This window comes from Dermacentor variabilis, chromosome 2 (assembly GCF_050947875.1).
Source record: "Dermacentor variabilis isolate Ectoservices chromosome 2, ASM5094787v1, whole genome shotgun sequence".
NCBI classification, from domain to species: domain Eukaryota; kingdom Metazoa; phylum Arthropoda; class Arachnida; order Ixodida; family Ixodidae; genus Dermacentor; species Dermacentor variabilis.
In genome coordinates this window covers 170773528-170788395 of record NC_134569.1, presented here as the reverse complement: position 1 = coordinate 170788395, position 14868 = coordinate 170773528, and the positions used below count along the sequence as shown (strand labels likewise).

At 42.8% G+C, this 14868-nt stretch overlaps 1 protein-coding gene across 1 annotated transcript in view; it reads left to right on the top strand.

Moving 5' to 3' along the window:
- Positions 1-14868, top strand: part of LOC142572936 (rifampicin phosphotransferase-like) — a 109539-nt gene that overhangs the window by 54697 nt on the left and 39974 nt on the right. The window contains exons 28-31 of the mRNA XM_075682395.1: positions 5185-5270; positions 9342-9404; positions 10025-10117; positions 12276-12335. Coding sequence (XP_075538510.1) covers positions 5185-5270; positions 9342-9404; positions 10025-10117; positions 12276-12335 — 302 coding nt within the window. The remainder of the gene's footprint in view (positions 1-5184; positions 5271-9341; positions 9405-10024; positions 10118-12275; positions 12336-14868) is intronic.

Sequence of the window (14868 nt, the reverse complement as noted above, 5' to 3'; positions counted from 1 at the left end):
GTACTAATTGTGGCCATGCCGTCCCTGCAAACTTCTTAATCTCATCCGCCCACCTAACTTTCTGCCGCCCTCTGCTACGCTTCCCCTCCCTTGGGATCCAGTCCGTAACCCTTAATGACCATCGGTTATCTTCCCTCCTCATTACATGTCCTGCCCATGCCCATTTCTTTTTCTTGATTTCAACTAAGATGTCATTAACTTGCGTTTGTTCCCTCACCCAATCTGCTCTTTTCTTATCCCTTAACGTTACACCTATCATTTTTCTTTCCATAGCTCGTTGTGTCGTCCTCAATTTGAGTAGAACCCTTTTCGTAAGCCTCCAGGTTTCTGCCCCGTAGGTGAGTACTGGTAAGACACAGTTATTATATACTTTTCTCTTGAGGGATAACGGCAACCTGCTGTTCATGATTTGGGAATGCCTGCCAAACGCACTCCAGCCCATTCTTATTCTTCTGATTATTTCCGTCTCATGATCCGGATCCGCCGTCACTACCTGCCCTAAGTAGATGTATTCCCTTACGACTTCCAGTGCCTCGCTGCCTATTGTAAATTGCTGTTCTCTCCCGAGACTGTTAAGCATTACTTTAGTTTTCTGCATATTAATTTTTAGACCCACTCTTCTGCTTTGCCTCTCCAGGTCAGTGAGCATGCATTGCAATTGGTCCCCTGAGTTACTAAGCAAGGCAATATCATCAGCGAATCGCAAGTTACTAAGGTATTCTCCATTAACTTTTATCCCCAATTCTTCCCAATCCAGGTCTCTGAATACCTCCTGTAAACACGCTGTGAATAGCATTGGAGATATCGTATCTCCCTGCCTGACGCCTTTCTTTATTGGGATCTTGTTGCTTGCTTTATGGAGGACTACGGTGGCTGTAGAGCCGCTATAGATATCTTCCAGTATTTTTACATATGGCTCATCTACACCCTGATTCCGTAATGCCTCCATGACTGCTGAGGTTTCGACTGAATCAAACGCTTTCTCGTAATCAATGAAAGCTATATATAACGGTTGCTTATATTCTGCACATTTCTCTATCACTTGATTGATAGTGTGAATATGGTCTATTGTTGAGTAGCCTTTACGGAATCCTGCCTGGTCCTTTGGTTGACAGAAGTCTAAGGTGTTCCTGATTCTATTTGCAATTACCTTAGTAAATACTTTGTAGGCAACAGACAGTAAGCTGATCGGTCTATAATTTTTCAAGTCTTTGGCGTCCCCTTTCTTATGGATTAGGATTATGTTAGCGTTCTTCCAAGATTCCGGTACGCTCGAGGTCATGAGGCATTGCGTATACAGGGTGGCCAGTTTCTCTAGAACAATCTGTCCACCATCCTTCAACAAATCTGCTGTTACCTGATCCTCCCCAGCTGCCTTCCCCCTTTGCATATCTCCTAAGGCTTTCTTTACCTCTTCCGGCGTTACCTTCGGGATTTCGAATTCCTCTAGACTATTTTCTCTTCCATTATCGTCGTGCGTGCCACTGGTACTGTATAAATCTCTATAGAACTCCTCAGCCACTTGAACTATCTCATCCATATTAGTAATGATATTGCCGGCTTTGTCTCTTAACGCATACATCTGATTCTTGCCAATTGTACGCCTCCGTTTTTTGTCATTCCCCTACGTTTCTTCCATCAATCTTCCAATCGCCTCTTACTAATCCTTATTGTGGACATATTTACTCTTACACTGCTCTCCCTGAACCCAAGGGCTTCAAGGTGGCCAGTGGTGCCTAACTCGACCGCTGGGCAGACGTCTTCACATTCTAATAAAACATGCTTCATCGTTTCCCTTGCTTTACCGCAGCAAGCACATGCTTCTTCTTCCTTCTTATATCTCGCTTTATAGATGCGTGTTCTAAGGCATCCCGATATCGTTTCGAAAAGTAATGAGCTTCCCTTTGAGTTATCATAAATTGTTTCGTTCCTGATTTCGTTTTTTCCTCTTAAGTAGTTACACCTGGCAGCTTTCTTTTCCATTGCCGCCACCCATGAGATTATTTCGGCCTCTCTGAATTTCCGCTTGACGTTCTTTGTTGCTGTGTTGCCTATCCTACAGGCCACATACATGCTGGTAAGCTTCCTAGTTCATTTCCCCCACTGTGAATCAATGTTTTTCCTGTAGAGATAACTGAACGCTCTCCCAGCCTATTTACGTTCTTCCGTATTCCTCAGTCTTTCTTCATAATCAATTTTACTGTGAGCTTCCCTCCCTTCAAAACTAGTCCAGACCATATCACCCTCCAAAGCTTTATTTGTAGTCTTGCTGTGAGCGCCCAATGCGAGACGACCCACTGACCTTTGGTTCCCATCGAGTCCTGATTGTACCCCTGATTTAAAGCAAACAACCACACTTCCAAAAGTAAGTCCTGGAACCATTACACCTTTCCACATACGCCGGATGCCCATAGCGCTCTGTGATTCATTAATTATGGCTGCATTTCCTTTCGCCATTACTGTTGCTTTTTTTCCTGTGTTTCCATATACCTATTGCCTTCGTTTATCCATATGCCAAGGTATTTATATTCTTTTACTCGAGGTATTTCCTGGCCCTGTATTGTCACTCTCTGTTCACTGTTTTCATTGAATATCATAACACCTGATTTTCTAACAATAAATTTCAAACTTAAATTCTGGCCTTCCGGTCCACAGATATTAGCCAGACGCTGCAAATCACTTTGCTTGTTAGGTAGCAACACAATGTCGTCCGCATAAAATAAACCTGGAAGCTGCTGCTCTACTACTGTACCCGCCTGTTTGTATGAGAGATTAAACCCGATATTAATTCCTGCTAACGACCTCTTCATTCTCACCATGTACATCATAAACACTAGTGGGGATGAAGAGCATGCCTGCCTCAGTCCGTTGTTGACATTGCGTTGCGCCGTGTTGCTTTCTCCGTTAGGTACAAGTGCTCCCACTGTGGAGTTGGATTCGTTGTTCATTCTTGCAGGTATGGTGCGTACACATATCTGCTGTCACTGGCCTTGAGCATTGAAGTGGATGCCGAAAGTGCTTCTTCGTGCATGTATCGTGCCCACCCTTTGCGTACCAAATGGCTCTGAAGGAGTTGTTGCCTTTGTCTGACTGAACAGTGCGGGCGTCGTTTCGGAGAAGCATTCGTCGCCGCGACAACGCGATGCTTTCGAAGTCACAGAGAAATGCATAAAACGCCTAATTTTAGTGAGGCGGCTTTGGTAATGTGGCCAGCGCGTGCGGTCGTGTCACGGGAGAAAAAAAAAGAAACGGAAGCCGAAGGCAAAGCTCTGAAGCAATCGTTTCATTCGCCATGAGTAAAATTGCAATACATACAAATAAAGCAAACGAACAGAATTGGCGAAAGAATACAGTTACCAAGACAACTACGTGGCGATCCAGCTCGCGGGTACATACTTCAGACTTTACCAGAAAGAGCTTAAGTTTCATATACGTTGCGCTACGGTGTTAAAGTCGAGTTCAGATACGCAACAGAGTCGTCATACATGAATCTATTGCGCAATCGTATCAGAACGAGCGAGTTTATGTAAAAGTTATCATGTAATGTTATGAGATAATTGTTTACGAGTCCATTAATTATTAAAACGTTTGCAGTGAAGCCGTTTGTGCGACTAGGGGAGGAGGAGGAGGAAGAAATAAAGGGAAAAGGCAGGGATGTTAACCAGAAATGCATCTGGTTGGCTACCCTACTCTGGGGAACGCGAAAGAGGGAATAGGAAGATGAGATAGAGTGAGAAGGGGGAGGAGGAGGAGGAGGAGGAGGAGGAGGAGGAGATCAGCGCTGAGCTCGCGCACGTACGCGGAGGACCTTGAAGTTCGCAGAAAGGGTATGTGCTTGTGTTCATAGTTTCTTGAAAAAAAAAGTAGATTAGATCCAAAATTGATAATTTCTGCAAATTTTGGAAAAAGACATATAGGGGTGATATAAGGGCAAATCTGTGACGTGTCGGTTAATTAGAGTTGAAATAAAATTACCATGACCTTGTTCCTGGTTTGTTTAGAGGCCTATACTTTGTGTTCCACGTGACTTGATCTCAAACTAAAATAAAGTGCAAGTGCCACGAAGGTAAGCAGAAATGCAGGGTGATGAGTTTCAAGTTTTCTGGAATTCTTAAAGATTGTCTGTTTAAGGTAGGGCGATTATTGTCATTGAGTTCGGTTATTCGAAGAGGCGGACATTAGTAGCTCGAGAAATCGAAACACATATTGAACTAATTAACAAAAGTTCACTAATTAACTTCTTACTTGAGCACCTTACGGCCCGCATTGCAATGCACGAATTGTAGCCGGCGAACTTGCAAGACGTGTCCACTTGAAATAAATTTCCAGGACGACACCAGTTTCGAGACAACATTTCCGAATGTGTGGAACGAAATGCGTGGGCGTTCCAGTTACTTTTCTGCTTCAACGAAAAAAAAGATCATTTCGTTAAAAAAAGTATATTGGAGCAACAGTGCATTTTCACGGCAAGTTTGATCATTACAAGCGGATACGCCTTGCAAACTCACCGGCTACAATTCGCAAACTGCAATATGTACCTTGAACTAATTCATTCAACAGTTGATTAGTGGATATTTTTTAACCAGTTGAATACGTGTTTCTAATGCTCGTGCAACTAATGTCCACCCCTTTGAATAATACAACTCAAAGACTGGAATTACGTTATTTGAAACAGGCACTTTCTTTTTTTAAATTCCTCATAACACAAATATGATCACCCTGTATAACGAGGTTTGCTGTCGCTTGGCGCAAGTCAGACGGTAGTTTGTATTGGGCCTAATTACATAATTACACAATATGAGTTATTCAACTTCTCAAATAATATATTCAGAGCGAAATTGTCACTGAGAAAATTGTAGACCATCCTGAAAGATCAGCTATCCAGCTTTCTGTTGCTCAACACGTGCCACGTAGAGAGAGAGAGAGAGAGACAGAGAGAGAGAGAGAGAGAGAGAGAGAGAGAGAGAGAGAGAGAGAGAGAATCGTTTATTGATATGAAATTCATACAGGTCGGCCTGAGGTACATTCCTAGTGCCCCATAAAACTTTTTCCATGGTCCAAAGGAACACTGTAAAATGCGAAAGAAGTGCCATGCGATTTTTTCTTCAATGTATTTCCGAGATGTTATCTTCCTTAGACTTGCTTTTCTCCCCGTATATAAAGAAAATGTCCGTTCTTTTTTAGGGCTCAGCAATGATCTCTGGAGCGAGCTGTCTAAAATACTGTATGGCACAGAGGTGGAGAGTGCCGATGTGCCTAAAATGATTCAGGTGAGCGTAATCATGTGCTCAAATTTGAGCGCGATAATTTCCAATGCCGACAGCAGTATGTGCGTGATGTGTGGCCGGTTCTCCCCCTCCCCCCCCTCCCCCCCCTTTCTGACGCACCCACAAAAAAAAAAGAATACGTAGAAACGGTATAAAATTTCTTACCTGCCTATAAATCTTCCATCCGATATTTGGGCATCTTAAATGCGAACGAAGGTAAGGTAGTTAATAAATGCGCCTTTAATGTGTTTGATAAGTGTATGTGTGTGAAGTGTGTCGCGTGGTAAAGGTAGGGAGGGTATGGGAGAGTTTAGAAAAGTGTATCTATGTGTGTATGCGGATATATATATATATATATATATATATATATATATATATATATATATATATATATATATATATATGAGAAGAAAGGGGGTTAACCGAGGGGCCCGATTTTTATTAGTCATATCATAAGGAGCCAACAAACACTGACACCAAGGACAACATAGGGGAAATTACTTGTGCTTGATAAACGAAATAAAGAAACGATAAATTAATGGAAATTAAAGTGGATGAAAAAACAACTTGCCGCAGGTGGGAACCGAACCCACAACCTTGACATTTCGCGTGCGATGCATTGATTACATAACGAGGGTCTCGAATCCGGCAACATTGATGCCTTCAGGTAGCATATGTGGGTTTATTGACCAGCTGCCTTCACCCAAAAAGATCACGTTCTCGTGACGCCTGCGGCACAAAGGACGTTCCACGTCCGCCGCCAAGGTCTGTGAGTGGTGGCGCTGGCTAACACTCCCAGGGTTCTACTAGGACACATAAATACCCAAGAAAGTGGATGGGAAAACAGCGCCGCGGTAGCTCAATTGGTAGAGCATCGCACGCGAAATGCGAAGGTCGTGGGTTCGGTTCCCTCCTGCGGCAAGTTGTTTTTTCATTCACTTTAATTTCCATTAATTTATAGTTTCTGTATTTCGTTTATCAAGCACAAGTAGTTTCCCCTATGTTGTCCTCGGTGTCACTGTTTGTTGGCTCCTTATGATATGACTATATATATGTATATATATATACACATGCAGCTGCTCGTAATGCCTTGCACGTTTTGCAACATGGTTTCGCGCATGTGCTCAAGTATCCAAGGACTTTTAACGACTTTAAGTATCGCGAGAAACATTCACTTGGATATCATTAGCTGTATCAGCTGGAAATAATGCTCGTGAGCAGTGACGACCGTTAGGGATGCAGCGGTAAAAATTTTTCAGGCGCTGTCTGGCATCGTATTTTTTTCTAGTGCGTCTACGGTCTAAAAAAATCATATCATGTCTTGTCTGCAGCCAAAGAAAGGGTGCATCAGACGAAAATTCAACCTGCAAACTGCTGTTGTCCTTTAGTTCTTTGCTTCATATATCAATGAAAACGTCATCGTCGAATGTGCAGAGCGATTAAAATACCATTACAGCACTGCCATGTTTTTTTTTTGTATGGGCATGCGCCACTACTGACGTTGTCTGTCCGTCTTATTTTTAGATCTTGATATCAGCACACGTTCACAGGCGGAATAAAAATGTAGAAATTTCATATTTTCAGTAAACAGGGGTCGTTTTTTGGAAGGTACGTGTACCGTAAGCTTTAACTGTGTAAGCTACTTATGTGCATTGAAAATATTTGCTAGGTACCTCCTTTCTCCTAACATTTCAAAATATACCCTTACACAGGGTATTTAGTTGCTTTTCCCGGTATTCTCAGTAGTCTATGTGAGGCACGGTGTTTATATTTCGGTGTTTAGAAATTGCGTTCTCACTGGACGGGCGATAAATGTTTAATATGTACGGGTCTATTGCAGCCTTTGTAAAAAGTTACTCAATCAAGTCTTCCAAGGTGTCATCATCATCATCAGCCTGGTTACGCCCACTGCAGGGCAAAGGCCTCTCCCATACTTCTCCAACTAACCCGGCCGTGTACTAATTGGGGCCATGTTGTCCCTGCAAACTTCTTAATCTCATCCGCCCGCCTAACTTTCTGCCGCCCCCTGCTACACTTCCCTTCCCCTTGAAATCCAGTCCGTAACCATTAATGACCAACGGTTATCTTCCCTCCTCATTACATGTCCTGCCCATGCCCATTTCTTTTTCTTGATTTTAACTAAGATGTCATTAACTCGCGTTTGTTCCTTCACCCAATCTGCTCTTTTCTTATCTCTTAACGTTACGCCCATCATTCTTCTTTCCATAGCTCGTTGCGTCGTCCTCAATTTAAGTAGAACTCTTTTCGTAAGCCTCCAGGTTTTCCAAGGTGTCACACTGCCATTATTCAACATGTTCGCCAGACGACTAATACAACTGCACGAAGTAAGAACTTGAAGTTCCTTGCAAATAGGCAGACGTTTTAGTGCAATCGCGTTGCGTGAGTTTGACGTGCTTGCTTTAAACGTAAAGCTGTAAATAAAAACTGAACGCTCGTTCCCCCATTATTTTTGTTTGTTATACGAGGCTCGCAGTGTGTTTCTCCGGTGTCTTCGGTGAACTAAACAGCACACCTTGTTCATATTTGCGGAAAATCACGGGCACGGTATGTATAATTCGTAGGCAACGTGTCAAATGGGCGGGTAATTGCGCCTTTTTAAACAAAAGATTACGTATGCAAGTCGTCCGGAGCGTTATTAGTTTGTTTCACGAGCGGGGTTTAACTTAAACCATTTCCGTGGCGTAATTAGAGTTTGCAACCAAAATGAAATTTTGCGAACAAAGGAGTAATGCTAGGACAAGCTTGTGTGTGATGTTAAATGCGTGTCGATAAAATACAGCTCTTGTAAAAAAATAACAATGTTAAGCAAGTGTTCCAATGGGTCATGATGCCGTTACAGCTAGGTGTCGCAACATACCAAGAGAGCTCCGCATTTCACAAACTTTATCCTTAGAAGGAATGCGCGCAGCTTAAGTGCAATGCGTTGCGAAGGTTGAACGCTTCTGGCTTATTTAGAAGCGTTACTAATAAATATTTCATGCTCTTTTCTTTTTGTGTGGGCGGGGGGGAGGAGGGGGTTATGTGTGGTACGCATATTGGATACGCCTGGTGTCTTCGGTGAATAGTAAGGACGAGGTAACGTGTGATGTGTAGGCAAAGTTCAATCTGGATGGATAATTGGTGCTGTGGCAATCAATTACGTATGGAAGTGTTCTGGAGCGTTATGAGTGTCTGAATAATTTATCCCGATAGGCTGGCAGAACTACAATTGCCCGCGAGATTAAATTTAGCGAGGTCGGGCGGAACGCTGTGAAATATCTGTGTTCGAAGTTAAATGAGCTGATTCGGATTCAGCTTTTGTAAAAAAAGTCTTAGTCAAGTTTCAAAACATGTCATTCGGCAGCTATAAGCTATGCTTCCCATTGTGCCAACATGCTGTAGGTCACGACATGCTTGTATTTCGTGGAAATGGGAGGGGCGGTCATGGTAAGTGCCATGTTTGACAAATGCCTACGCACCTGGTCCAGTTAGAAGTGTTGGAAACAGTTACTGAACCCTCGTTTCTCTTTTCCCGGCATTCAAGCATCGTAAGTCGTTGGTAGTATGTTTCTGCGAGCTCTTCGGTGAACTAATGAAGACACCTGAGATATATTTGGCCAAAATTAGGAGTGCGTTATGGGAAATGTATAGGCCAAGTTCAAAGTGAGGGAACAAATTGCAACATCGGCAGTAAATTATGCATGCAAGCGATCCGGAGCTTTGTCAATGTGTTTTACGAACAATACAGAATTGATCCCGCTGCTCTGGGAGAAGTGGAAATCAAACCGAGATCAAATCTTGCAAAAATAGTAGGGGATGTTATGGTGAATGTTCTGGCGAAGTAAAATGTGGGAAGGGAAGCTCAGTCGAGGATGGTGCTGAACTTGGTCATGTGGTGAAATCAGGAAATTTGGAGGTATTTGTTGGTGGACCACTGGCTGAGTTTTAAAAGGAGCACATGGAAATCGACGCGACAGGCCTTCGTCCGGCAGTGGACATAAAATAGGCTGCCCACGACGATTATGATTATTATTATTATTATTATTATTATTATTATTATGATCTTTACTGCAGGAACTGGGCCGTGTGCTGAGAGAGTCTCCAGACAGGGAGAAATTTGTCAACATGACTACTGAGGTGAATGCACGCAAGACAAGCGGTTTTGCCTATACCTCCTTAGAAGCGTAACTGATCGGGTTAGTTGGTGTTGCATCATTTCTGTGTCAAGCGCAAACATTTAACGCAGACAAATATGCAAAGCGTAGCCTCGCTTACTCTTGTAGCCTTGTTCCTGTCTCCATTAAATATTAACGCTTCACGTAAGAACTGATAACTATACTTCCTATGAGGACAGGGCAAAAGAAGTTATATTGTTCAAGAGGGTGCAAAGAGCAAATATTAAATACTGTGCTGATACACTTTCATAAAAGAGGCTGACAGTCGTAATAGAACCGATTAGGCAATGGAGAAGGAGAATATCAGCCGTCAACACACAATACAAGATATTTGTCATACAATGGTTAAAGAGAACATTAAAAAACAAGGAAATGATAATAAAAATAATGAAATTGGTACCGTCACATTTTTTAGAGGTCAGTTAGTCGAAATGTGTGGATGAAGGTAGCAATTTATGAATACTGAGCGAATAATACGTGAATACAAGTTTAGCAATAGCTAAACCTTAAGACACTTTGCGAAATCACAGGCATAGGAATTCCAGACGAATTGCACTAATTTCGACTTTTTTCCTTTTGCAGGAGGCGACTGAGTGGCTGTTGAAATCCGAGAACGAGTGTGGTCAGAAATTTCGGGAGTTCATAAAGAAGCATGGTCATCGGTCGGTTAAGGAGGTCTGTCGGCTTTTCACTTTTACCCTTAGTTATATTTACTTACGAGCAATTTTGGTGGCATTTAATAGAGTATTCGTATAGTGTTTCGGGGCCGTTTGCATAAACACGCGCAAAAGAATCACTGCCCCTTACGCGTGCGCTGACGAGGAAGCTCAACTAGAGGGGTCGTCATCGAAAGCAAACTTGTGATACCATTCAGTAGCGAAACATTAACGCGCCATCTAAGGCAATGGTGGCGTCTATTATGCACTTAAAAACAAACAGCTGATTTCTCGCGTATTGACTGAACATGGCCAAGTGGTTACTTTAATTGATATAATGCTAAATAAACACCACTCATGCAATTTATTTACTTATTTATTACAGCGAACCTTTATTTGCCTTGTCACCCCATTTTTCGGGCGCTGAGCTGCTGTTTTGCATGATTTGCCAGTACCGGATACGAGGCAAACCGAGAGCGCACGAGGAGGCCAGGGGCAGCAGGTCATGCACGTAGGCGCGGGGGTTGGCTCCAACACAAACACGCTGTCGTCATTTTATCGCCTTCCTTCTATTGTGATCCTTTCTTTTTTGTCATGCCGTCATCGTCGTTCCGCCGTCTTCCCTCTGTCGACGTCACTACGTTGTCATATCGCCATCACGTTCCGTCGTCATGCCGTCGTCAACATAACTTAGTCGTTGCCATTCCGCCGTGGCCATTATTCCATCGCGATCATGCTGTCGTCGTCACGCCACCGTAATCGTACAGTCATGGTCTTTTTGGAGCCGTCATGTCGTAGTCATTATGTTGTCGTATTCACGCCGTTGTCATTTCGTCGTCGTCATACTATCATCGTCATACCATTGTCGTCGCGCCTTCATAGTTACGCCATCGTCTTCATTCCAGTGCCGTTATTTTATCGTCGTCAGGCCTCCGTCGTCCCGCCGTCGTTTTCATACCGTCGTTGTCATTTCAGCGAAGTCATCGCAATGTCGTCATGCCGTCGACATCACGCTGTCGTCTACATTTCAGAATTGCTACCTCCATTGTCGTCATGCCGTCGTCGTCGTATTATCGTCGTCATTCCGTCGTCGTGCCATTGTCGTCATTGCAGATTCGTCATGCAATTGTCGTCACGCCGTCGTGGTCATTCGATCGTCGGAATTTTGTCGTGGTCATTTTATGTTATCGTTGTGTCGGCGCCATTCAATCACGGCCCCTCCGTTGTCACCATTGTGTGATCATTACTGTGCCGTCATCCCATTGCCTTAACGCCGTCCTCGTTATACCACCGTCGTCATTCAATTATCTCCATTCTTTCGTCATCGTGCGTGGAATAGGTATTGCTCGAGTACCAGAAGCCTATATTCAGAGAGGAATTTCTCGGTGAAAATGTGTCTAGCTTGATCGTGTGGTTTAACCGTGCAGATGGTCGCTACACGAGAACAACGTTCATCACAAACACCAATGAAAGCTTCACCTAAACGATTCCCGCAACGCGTGGTATCCGCATATCTTTACTTATTTCGCAATCGCAACGAAGAGAAAGCAGTAAGGGCGAATTTGCATGGGAGATGACGCCTCGTGGCCTCGCCATATTATCACACTAGCTATGCAAGCCATGCGAAACCTACCGTGCTAAATGCTAAAACCAACGAGAAAAAAGAAAAGAGAGCGCGAGCGTGTGCACGTCACCCACAAAGCTTCAAGTCGATTTTCTCGCATGAGCACATTTACCTGCTATTTTATAATCGTACGCTACGGTATTGCATAAAGCTAATACTGTCCTATAGAAGACATGCTGCCTTCTTATGTTTTGATCGCCATTGTACGCGCCTAAGTCAGCGTGACGAGCAAATTGCACTCGTCGACTCTGCATCGACATTTTTGTTAACCGACTATGAGTAACCATTCGCTGAGAAATGACGCGAAACAATCGGTTCGCAGATCAATAGCCAAAATTCGTTCGTTTCGTACTTCATCAGTACATTTGGTTCCGATATTTTAACGGCTATACGGTAGCCTGGCGCAAAAGGGATGAAGGAGGCACATTAATTGCGGGGCGCCAATCTATCAATGTCTCCACGTGAGCACTGGCTTTGGCAAATTGACTTTAGCAAAGTATGACCGATAATTATACTAACCCGGTTACAACATTGTTTACTTCTTGCTTCTCAGTTCGATTTGTACACCAAGCCCTGGGCACTGGATCCTTCGTCTCTCGTTAAGTCTTTAAAGGTAAGTAAGCGCGCATTGCCTGAGAGCTAACATGACTGCTAATATTTGTGTACACGTGGATTTCTTTAGGTTAGTTTGCCCTCCGGTATGAAAAATTTCCTACACGTGCTTGTGAAACCCCGGTCTCCGGCATAGAGCTTGAAAAAAAAAAAAGAAAGAGCGGAAATGTGGTTCCTGAGCTCACATGAGCAAGTCTCGTCCCTAGTTGGATGGAACACCCACACGACGCAGACGACGTCAATGGACGGTTTGTAGCCAGGGACGTGTCCGCAGAACCTTATGCACGCCTGACGCCCACGTTTGTACAGGACAAAACAAGCAGCTCGAATAGTGGTCGAGATAGCTTCATGGTGCACATTTTGACAGTTGCGCTAACGCGAACTCTTCGAGAAGAAAGGAAGTTCATTAGCAAGAGTTAGTGCTGCAGAGTTGTGAAAGTGCTGAGCAAGATCGCACGTAGCGAGAATAGCTTGCTACTTCTGTGTAGAAAGATCTATCTATCTATCTATCTATCTATCTATCTATCTATCTATCTGTCTATCTGTCTGTCTGTCTGTCTGTCTGTCTGTCTGTCTGTCTGTCTGCCTGTCTGTCTGTCTGTCTGTCTGTCTGTCTGTCTGTCTGTCTGTCTGTCTGTCTGTCTGTCTGTCTGTCTGTCTGTCTGTCTGTCTGTCTGTCTGTCTGTCTGTCTGTCTGTCTGTCTGTCTGTCTGTCTGTCTGTCTGTCTGTCTGTCTGTCTGTCTGTCTGTCTGTCTGTCTGTCTGTCTGTCTGTCTGTCTGTCTGTCTGTCTGTCTGTCTGTCTGTCTGTCTGTCTGTCTGTCTGTCTGTCTGTCTGTCTGTCTGTCTGTCTGTCTGTCTGTCTGTCTGTCTGTCTGTCTGTCTGTCTGTCTGTCTGTCTGTCTGTCTGTCTGTCTGTCTGTCTGTCTGTCTGTCTGTCTGTCTGTCTGTCTGTCTGTCTGTCTGTCTGTCTGTCTGTCTGTCTGTCTATCTATCTATCTATCTATCTATCTATCTATCTATCTATCTATCTATCTATCTATCTATCTATCTATCTATCTATCTATCTATCTATCTATCTATCTATCTATCTATCTATCTATCTATCTATCTATCTATCTATCTATCTATACAGCCGCTAGTATGTAAACGAACTGCATCCTGTAGTGTTTTATGTGAGCATGACATGTTAATGCCACGTTACAATGGTATGTTCTGGCCATAAAATAACATCTTCTGCAAATTCAGTATTTATCAGTATTTATTCGAATGCCTTTGGTTCTCTCTTAAATGGGTATACATTTATTGCATATTTGATTATAGGTGGTAGAGTATTCCAAAGCGATATCGAGGAAAATTCCGCAGTTTGTTTACCATAGTTAGTTCGCACTTTAGGTAGACGGAAATTATTGTTGAGTGCAAATCTAGTGTGAATATGAGCTATCAGGTCACAAGGTGAGAAGCAGATAGATGGTAGTTCCTTAGTGATACAGTTGTAGAATAAAATCCCTAGATTATATTTGGTGAGTTCTGAAATGGTTTGGATGTTGTTTTCATGTAGTAGTGATTTTCTATTTGCAAAGCGTGAACTGCTTGCAATAATTATTATGGATTTGTTCTGGGTTACCTGGAGGAATGCCAAGTGAGTGTTATAAGTGTCATCCCAGCATATTATGCCGTAATTAATATGAGAGTGAATGAATGAGTGGTATAGCGAGATTAATGTATTATGTGTAAAGTAGGGACGATTTTTAATTAGAACGCGAATACCGTATGCTATTTTCTTTTTGATGTCAGAAATATGATCTTTATATTTCAAGTTGCAGTCAAGAGAAATCCCAAGAAAAGATGATCATGGACTGGGAGAGATAGAGCGTGAGCCAAAAGTTAAAGAAGGAAAGGATGCCGAATGTTATTGATGTGAGGAAAGTACAACAAATTTAGCCTTGGTGGCATTAATAGATAATAGGTTAGCATTAGACCAACTTAAAACATCTTTTAGATCAGTAGTTAGCTTGTCAATAAGAAGTTACATGTTTTGATCAGTTAGGTAGGTCATTGATATAAATAAAAAACAGTAGTGGTCCAAAGATGGATCCTTGAGGGACGCCCGTGTTAGTGGTTTGTTCTCTGGAATAGACATTAGACACAGACAGTATGTGAACTCTGTTTCATAAGTAACTTTTTAATAGTAGGAGCGCAGGACCACGAACACCGATAGCCTCAAGCTTAGCGAAAAGGATACAATTGTTTAAGCAGTCGAATGCCTTTGTTAGATCGATGAAAACTGAAGCTGCAAATAGACCATCGTCAATTATTTCTTTAATTGGTCAGTTAGATGTATGAGTGCTAAACCTGTGGAGTATCCATTGCGAAAGCCAAATTGGCATGAAGAGAGAATAATAAATTTAGTGAGATATTTGGTTAAACGCAATTCGATTAACTTCTCCAGAACTTTGCCGAAAAACATAAAATACAAATAGGGCAGTAGTTATGTATTAATGTGCTGTCACCTTTTTTAAGAACTGGAATGAC